Source organism: Electrophorus electricus, chromosome 17 (assembly GCF_041902795.1).
Source record: "Electrophorus electricus isolate QZ-2024a chromosome 17, ASM4190279v1, whole genome shotgun sequence".
Lineage (NCBI taxonomy): Eukaryota > Metazoa > Chordata > Actinopteri > Gymnotiformes > Gymnotidae > Electrophorus > Electrophorus electricus.
The window spans coordinates 17,740,704-17,750,000 of record NC_137513.1 but is presented as its reverse complement, the minus strand read 5'-3'; the positions used below and the strand labels follow the sequence as shown (position 1 = coordinate 17,750,000).

The 9,297-nt window shown below is 36.5% G+C and overlaps 2 protein-coding genes across 8 annotated transcripts in view; one reads left to right on the top strand and one right to left on the bottom strand.

Annotated features, from left to right (window-relative positions):
- gabbr1a (gamma-aminobutyric acid (GABA) B receptor, 1a) overlaps window positions 1-2,561 on the top strand; it is a 44,381-nt gene extending 41,820 nt beyond the window's left edge. For all 7 annotated transcript variants that reach the window (XM_081699829.1, XM_035534272.2, XM_027024482.3 and 4 more), the window contains one exon: window positions 1-2,561. This exon is cut by the window's left edge and continues 218 nt beyond it. In XM_081699829.1, coding sequence (XP_081555955.1) covers window positions 1-52 — 52 coding nt within the window. In that variant the 3' untranslated portion in view covers window positions 53-2,561.
- Window positions 2,562-3,058: 497 nt separating this feature from the next.
- Window positions 3,059-5,609, bottom strand: tnfb (tumor necrosis factor b (TNF superfamily, member 2)). Its single transcript, XM_027024484.3, has 4 exons — window positions 5,240-5,609; window positions 5,069-5,123; window positions 4,777-4,839; window positions 3,059-4,082 (listed from the first exon to the last, which is right to left on the bottom strand). The coding sequence occupies exons 1-4, from the start codon at window positions 5,399-5,401 to the stop codon at window positions 3,646-3,648; spliced, it is 717 nt and encodes a 238-aa protein (XP_026880285.1). The 5' UTR covers window positions 5,402-5,609; the 3' UTR covers window positions 3,059-3,645.
- Window positions 5,610-9,297: the final 3,688 nt, after the last annotated feature.

The window sequence follows — 9,297 nt, the reverse complement described above, 5'->3', positions numbered from 1 at the left end:
GTTAAGCAGGAACCACTGCCACAACAGCCGTTTGCCTCTGCTCTACAAGTGAGCCAGCCAGGAGTGACATTTGATGGGCTGTGCATTGAGTAGGTCTAGTATAGTGTGTCGTTTAAAATAACTTGCTTCTAAATTTGGGCATGCTGACTCTCTGAGTGCATTATTTGATTACCTCTGTTCCCACCAATATTTATGTCTTTGTCATGGCATGTTATTTATCTCCCACTGTATCAATATGAAAATCCTATTGTGTGTCAACAGGTGTTTAGAAACATGCAATTTATGCAGGTGTGCTGTGCTAATACTGTAACACCTACACAGGTATATAAAGCACTCAGAATAAATTAGCCTTGAGCAGATTACTGAAGTGTAATCAGGGCAAGGCCATGTTGCTTATTTCTAGTATCTTGATCACTAACCTTTGCGTCAGTACATATGACCTGATCTTTCCCCATGTACACAGACAGAAAGATATTTCAGTCCTGGTGCTCTTACAGAAGCGAGACAGATGATGAAACTCAGTAGAAAATGCAATTTGCTCTTCCTCCACATAATGTTCTCACCTGGGGGAAATACCCTGCAAGAGCTTGTTGGAGCCAAGGGAAGTCATTTTTGAAGGGGAGTCCCTGATCTTCTTTTTCAGAAGAGAAGCTGTCGTTTAAAACCCTTTCCCTCAGAGACTACTCATGTACTAAATAAAGTAGACTCACATGAACCACCCATAGTTCTTTGCAAAAAAGACTGTTCTGTTGCTTCCTGTCACTAAATGAGTCTTCCTTCAGGTGACGTTCCTTCCAAACGGAAAAAAAGAATTTCATAAAGACTGCTTCTCAGGAAAGGAAGAGAGAAATGAAGTGAGTAGACTATGAATGAATTCAGGATCGTTTATTGTAGGCTAGTGTTTCAGTTACTTAAAACAGGTATTTCACCAATGTATAGTTACAGCAATGTTTCATCCACTGTTTCACAGACACATACTTTGACATTACTGCATCGAGCCAAAGGTCAAGTGGCTTGATCTGTATTCCACAACAATCTGATGGTCTCATGGTTACACAATCAAACACATTCAAGTTTGGATTCTAATCTAATAAAATTAGCATTCTTTCTTTCTTTTGTATTTCTCCACTTTTAATTTTAATTAATGTTTTATACTTGAATATATCAGTTTTTAACACCTTAAACTTAACTTAAACATCTCTGTTTTTAACTTTTACTCTGCTAGAGAGGGAAAGAACATTTGTAATCCTCTACATTTATCATTTCATTTATAAAATTATAAAGTGCCCATCTAAACTTGGAATATTGTGTTTAAATGCAGTCCCACATTCCTCCACACATGACCTGTAATAGCATGCCTGTTATAGTACACCTGTTGTAGCACACATGTTATAGCATGCCTGTTATACCATACCGGTTATAGCACAGCTGTTATAGCATACCCTTTATAGCTTATATGTACTATCTTCTTTACCATTCACTGGGAAATTTGGGTAATTATGGTGGGATAAAAGACCTTAAATTAAATTAATATTAGCTATTTAATCATTTGATTGGCTCAGAAAATTGGTGAATTCACTGATTGTACTACGGATTCTATTATTATTTTCCAGTAATGGATTTATTTGTGGCCACACTGTGCTATTTGCAAAGAACAGAGGCAAAATGGTGCTGGATCAATTAAAAATGTTTCACTTCCATGTGTAGCAGCTAAACAGAAGAGGGAACAATGCAGTGTTCATGGTGAGACTGCTACACATTCCACTTTTTTAAGATCAGAGTTACCTTGTAAAAATGCCTGTAATTTCTTTCTGGATTTAGTACATTTCTAAGCCTTACATAAACTATTTACTGTGCACTCTTAAGAAAGATACAGTATGTCTGTGTCAAAGAAAAAATGGGACCTTTTAATAGTTCATAATTTTTCTCTTTAAAGTGGTTAGTTTGGATGATAATGTATTTCTGTTCAAAGACAATCATTCTGAGTACTGATTTTATTGTGCAATATTTCAATAATAAGATTATGATTTATGATACGACAATAAGACATACTGAATTTTGCGTTTGCACAATATGACACTATTTTAACTTTTGAAATGATAAACTTGCAAGTAATTCTGTTAACTTGCTCAGCTGGACATGTTTAAACATAGCACCTCATATGTTCCTTCAGCATGTAATCATCATATTTAGTCATTTAGCTCAGGGTATGTCATTATATTATCACCATACATATTTATTTATTATGTGTGTTCACTATAAATTAGTAACTCTGAGAATCAATCCATCTTTAAATCAACTAAATTCCTGTCATTTTGAAAATGTATGCATATTTAATATATGTATTGCAAATACAATGCGTAAATAATGTTTTTCTTTATATGCAAACGTTTTGGATGTTATGGTACAATAAAACCCATTGTTTTGCACTGACCATAAAGGTTGTATAGCGGACTAAAACACTTGTTAAATGTGATCTGTTAGTAACTGTTGAACAGTAACATATGAACAGTTAATTTCCAACAAATTAGAAAGAAAAATTAAAAAGTGAAACATGGAAATTTACTCTAATCATAATTTCAAAAGTCTCGCAAATGTTAGTTTTGCCATGTTGACAGGGATGTTTTTAGATTGGAATGCATGAACAACTTAATAATTTTCATTGTTTCCTGTAGGGGGCCTCATTAATCCACTGTAGCTGCACTGATACTCTGTTACAAAGGTCATTGTGTACAGAGCAATGCAGAGTGGAATTACAGTATTTATTTATTTTTTTTTATCACTAAGTGGTATTTCCTTTTGAAAACTGATGCCATGCCCTTTATCTGAGGTACTGCTGACTCATGTTCTGGGCACACAGCCAGAACCCCACAAATTGTAACTCAAAAAGCTAAAACAGTGTGCTTTATTCTTGAACAGTAGCAGGAAGTAGCAGGAAACAAACAGTGCAGCCAATGTTAAATGCTCTGGCATGTAGCTGGTGAGGAAAAAAGCATGCTGTGGGGTCTGACTCACACAATGAACCATTTCCTAAAGAAAGCCCTCTCAGCTGCTTCTACTTCCAGCTTTTAACAATATGTTTAAGGATGTTAAATAGATCCTCTCAGTATACCAGATGCTTTATCTGAATGCTAGCGTGAAAAGATTACAAAACAAAGAGCAGTATCTTTTTAAAATGTTTTTAATTCACACCCAGTAAATAAATAGAATAAATAGGTCAATGTAATAAATAAAGAAATATGTGTTAAATACGCATATCTTTTAAATATATTTGCTTGACTTGAATGAATAATGAAACAATAATGAAAAAGTGCAGTAGTTACAACATAGGCACATACTGTAGTGAGCTATGTTAGCATGTTTCTCAGTATATATTATATACAAGCTTACTTTACTGGCCTATTGACTTCTGAGGAGTAGTGATCTCCTGTTCATCAGCTGAGTGATTTACTAGCAGACTAGTCATTATACTGTAATACAATCAATAGACTGAAGAGCTTTCCAGCAGTTCTGACACATTGTGTCATGTATTCAGTTAGCAGTTAGCAATCTCACATTCCACACTCTGAGAATTAGAACTTGTATGTTTTAACATAAAACAGTTTGTCTTTGCACTTTCACAGGTCTTATGTGACCTCAAGACTCTTACAGTTTGAACACCCCAAAGAATGTTTTGGCACCATGGTCTTCGATTTCATTAGCATGGGTAGTCTCCGTTGAGAGTTTGTCCCCTTTATGAAGCTGAAAGATGGCACCAAGATAGATGACGTCGTACACGAGGTCCTCATTCTTCTGCCCCTGCATGTTGGCTTGGCAGACGGATTTAAATCCGTTGAGCAGGTCCTTTGGTTCAGCTGAAGGGGACGCAAGAGATGACCACAGAACAGTGTGGCTCAGAGTCACCATGTCTTCCTCACTTGACCCACAGGACACGGCGAACGATGCCTGACTATACACAAAGTAGATGCCATCAGATGGAATGAGGATGATGTTGTCCTTCAGCCTGAGTCCACCCTTGGAAAAGGATTGGTCCACATCACTCTCCCACTGGAGTGACTTTTCTTTGCTGCCTTGACCTGAAGCTAGAGTAGGCAGACATTTTGATTAGGCATTACAAGCACCTAGTGTCCCAGTAAGTATGCTATCCTGATGTACCCTTCGATAAGAAACATTCCCACACCATAGATGAAAAGACTGTAAAAAAAATCCCCACATAGTTTGAAGTTATAAGAAATGTATTGCATCAGATAGAACCTTTTCTGATCACGTTTTAGGCTGTTTTAGATTAAAAGGCTAGACCTGACACAAAATGTAGATTCTCTTCAGAGACAAACTGAAGGAGTCCCAGTTAACTCCAACTGGAGAACTGTTGTTTAACTGTTATATATTCAAATGTCTAGAAGATGACATGAGCTAAGGTTTGTCTTCTAATGGACATGGTTCCTGATTTTCTACTTTATTGTGATTAATTTTAATGTAAATGCTCCCCTTCTTCTAAAAATCCACTTTTGCCTCCGTAAGAAATGCATAGGATTTTGTCACATTGCTGATGTGTTTATCGTATAGCTTTTCACAGATTTTAAAATATTTTTTCTTCTGAGAGTGTGCCTTGGTATTGCATAATCACATTATTGCAAACATAGTGGCTAATGACTCATAAAAGGTGATTGATGTAGGGAAAGTCAATCTGCTCTATTATGATAGCACAGGAAAAGAAAAACACCTAGAGTTTCAGTAGTTATTAAGAAAACAAAGAGCTTAGACATTGTAACTTACCATGGAGGTGAATAGCAGCCTTTCTGTTCTTGACTATTCGTTTTAGCATTGTCTGGGAGTGTGCTAAGAAGAGGAAACAATGGCACTACAGATTAATCACTGCACACACAACCACGCAAACATTCATTCAGTTTGACATGTCCTGATCCTCAAGTTCAACTTCATAGCTTTCTGATCAGTTAGAGGCATCAAGAACATGACCTCAGAAATACTCTTCTTATAAATGTCTCACTTGTTTTGAGATTTCTAAACATATGAAACTGTTCTGATGAATCATTGTCTGTCCATGTACCTGTGCCAGGGGTGCTGTGCATGTCCTTGTGTCTGTCTTCTTGCGGACCCTGAGTCTGTGGAGAATCATCACGAGAACCTTACTCTCTGTTGTCCTTTATCTTGCTCTCATACTGATCGGTATGAGAGATATGCTGTAAACCAGGTTCCTATTATGTGACCTGAGGCTTACCGTGAAACGCCATGTGCAAAAGACAGCAGCTGTGGCACAGAGGACTACCAAGATGATGGCTCCCACTATCTTCCACATCTCTGATCCAGAAGAAGGCTTCATGCTCGTCACCGTTTTCTGGTAAACATCCTCCATACCCATTTCAAGATCTGCTGCTGTCATTTTGTAGACCTCTATTTCACGCTGGTTCGCTAATTTCACAGTTGGTGACTCTGTATATGACTCTGACAGCAGGTATTTCAGTGTTTCACTCAGATTATTGTTTAAAGATGTCTTGTGTTGAATGTGTTTTTATTGGAGCTGCAGTGGCATATATGAAAAAGAACGGGAAAGTCCAGTGATGTAAGGGGAGCAGAGGTTGGTTTGAAAAGGGAAAGAACGTTTGCACACAGACACCAACATTCTCTCACAACGCCTCCACTCCACCCCTAACCACGCACACATTAAATTAAAAGTCCCAGATGTAAATGTACAGAAATATAATCAGGTTTATGATACCTTTGGAAAACTTTTAATACTTTAGTTTGCTATTTCATTTCATATATATATATATGATTCTAGGTGAATCTTTCTCTCTCTCTCTCTCTCTCTCTCTCTCTCTCTCTATATATATATATATATATATATATATATATATATATATATATGATTCTAGGTGAATCTTTCTCTCTCTCTCTCTCTCTCTCTCTCTCTCTATATATATATATATATATATATATATATATATATATATATATATATATATATATATATATATATATATATATATGCGCTAAACTTCTCTGACTCAATTGTAAGATGGAACTGTACATTGTGTACATACATATACATATATACATATCCATGTATACATTGTACATTGTGTATATAAACATAATATACATATATTGTACATACATTGTTAATATATTTTGTATATATATAGAATATATATTTCTCTATGCACCCCTGTTTTTTTTCCTCAGTTTGGACAGAGCGCTCTAAAACCATTTCACTGCGAGTTATACTGTGTATGACTATGTATGTGACAAATAAACCAAACTTGAACTTGAACTTGAACTTGAACTCCATGAGGCTCTGTGTAAACCGTATTGGATTTGAACACCAAAAAATTAAATGCAATGGTTGCTTGTTGAAGTGTGAAAATAGAGGCTTTGACATATTTTCCCTTCATGTCAAGAAATAGATTTGTTCCTTCTTTAGACTTTGTGGTTCCTCAGCTGAACAACTTTGACAGCACATATTACATGTTACATGTAATCAAGTCAATATAGGCGACAGTATTAAAAGGATCAGTACCAAATGACCACTGACCACTTCATCACACCAGTAAAGTTTTACTCAGTGGTTTAAATGCACATAATTTCATTCTGAAGAGATAAGTGTATCTAATAATGTTCATTAGTTTCCACCAGTGAGAGAAAGCCAACACCATGGGAACAAAATGTGAAGCTGTCTGCACTGAACCCAGTCCAGAGGTGCAACATACAGAGAGGGAAGTTTGGCCCGCCAATAGGATAATAATTGACAAAGGTGACAATTTTAGGTGACAAGTTCGCTGTTTGTAGCATGCTTATGAGTTTGGGTTTTAAAGGCAATGAATGCCTACTGTCAGCTGAGTCGTCCAATTGCCACTGGCTCTAAGAAGAGATAGACTACATAGAAAGAAAACAGCAAAAACGTTGTTATATGTCTATAGCACTCTTACGACTTGTGCAGGTTTTGTGCAGGTGACTGCAGGCTTTTGCCTTTCATTTTTTAACTGCTACAAGGTGTCTAGAAAAAGGAAGCGTTAGCTGTCTTTTTTCTTTCCCTTTTTGGCTTTTAGTTTTTAGATTAGTATATTCTGGGTATGTTTCCAGAATTATTACACTGGTCAACAATAGTTTTCCTTCCTGCAAAAAAAACCAACCCCTGTTTAATATGTATTTTTGCAAAATGAATCCATGTTTTCGGAATTTCTCCATCACCCATAATCTTTTTGTTCATGTTATACTCACATGTAAAAGAAAACCTTGCTGCTCAGTGGGTTTTTTTTTTTTTTCATTTTTAGGTCAATTCAATTCTTCAGGTTTTTTATATATGACTTCACAGCCATATGCACATAGACTCTACCTTTGTACTAAAGGTGTGGTGATGGCTTTTCCTTTGTTTGGTCTGATAAATTGGGTGAAATCTCTTCTTCTTTTTCCTACCTCCCTTATTCTCATGTCTTTACCCTATAAAGATGTGTCATCAGTATTTAAATGACTGTAAGTATGGCTGAACATACTTAAAAACCCTCAACTCTTACTAGATGTACAGTTATGGTCTATGATCCACCTGCAACTGTCCTCTGACCCTTCGTCTGTGGTTAGTTTCTAATTCAAAAACTATTTGTAGTTTGCAAAATCACTCAGCCTGGTCACACTGAGATGCAGAGAAATTCCCAGCAGCATTGATGTGCCCTATAATCAATCAACTCAGCAACCACAAAAATACCACAAGTGTTAATACTGCACGGATATTGTCAGAAACAGATTTGTGATGAACAGGAAAGAGGCTGACTGATGAACTGTGCATCAAAGTTTGTGGTTTGTAATTGTTCATCTATAAAATGTAGCTATAAGACAGACTGGTGTACCCAAATAAAATGATTTTTAAATGTAGTTACAAGGTCATTGCTCCTAATAAAATGGCTGGTGAGTGAACAATGACCTACAACATTTCAGTGCACAATGAAGTAAAAGTGCACAATGAATGAACATGTGGTTGTCTTCAGTGCTCCAGCCGCTAACCTTTAAATTGTATCAGTTCAGGTTCAAAGTTCAAGTTCGAAAGTTCAAGTTAAAAGAAGTTTTATTGTCATTTCAGCTATATACAAGTACACAACAAAAACGAGACAATGTTCCTCCAGGACCATGGTGCAACACAAAACAACAGTGCAACCGACAACATGCTACACAAGTGCAAACAGTCCAATATAGTGCAACGTAGAACAATCATGGAGGAGTAAGAACAACAATGTGCACACAAAATGCAAACTCAGTCTCTGAATCGTTTAATGTGAAGGAAGGCAATTAGGAGGATTTAGCAGGATCCACGCCAAAAGCCAGCAAATTCATTAGTCAGCAATCCAGCACTTCAGTCTCCACACACAAACAGTGCCTCTCCTGTCATGGGGCTTCCCTATCACCACCTGGGGTTGCAAAAGAAGGGGCGTGCAGATGCAATATACAAAATACTATACACAACAGACCTTCTGTTCATCTTGCAGCTTAAACTGGACAGAGCAGTAGTTGCAGAGAGTCTTAAATTATCAGTCATAGCCTAAAACGATCAGAAGACAAGCAGCAGAATTTTTGCTTTGTTTTTTGCCTTGTAATGACAGCACCTGCTAGCATGCCCATACCAGCATGTACAGGTTTCCCTGTGGAGATTCAAGTTTTCGAAATTCCCATTGTTTTTCTTTTATGACTTTGTGTCTAAAATCACAATCTAATTTGAATTAGATGCCTGCTCACCCTCCCCACTCTCCAGACATTTGTGTTTTACATGACATTGGCATCCTTGGCCTCCAGCAAAAGGTGGTACAGTTAAGCAGTCATGAAAAAGATGGTATGAAAAATAATGTGTAAAAAATCTAAATAATGCATTCATTGATGAGTGGATAAACAGAGAATGAGCAGTATTATTTGGGGATTTTCTTTTCATTCGTGATGCAACCACTACTTTTTTATCTGTCCTTAACTTATGCAACTTTCTCTGGAGAGTCCAGTTTTGGGGATTCCCCAGTCAAATCTTTCTCCTTTTGACTTAAAAGGTAAAAATTATTTGCTGTTTATTATCAGAATGTTTGTGTACTTTTTCTGCCTTTCTGTCTCTCTCTCTCTTTCTCTCTCTTTCTCATATTTATAAGACCACATGGTTTGACCATAAAATTAAACTGAATCCATCAACCTGAATAGGCACCCAAATACCCTGATATGGAAATTTTTAGACCTTGATGACAAATTGACTAAACCTTTTTTTATTTTTTTTATTTATTTATTTTTTTTTTTATATAATGTGGGCCGTCA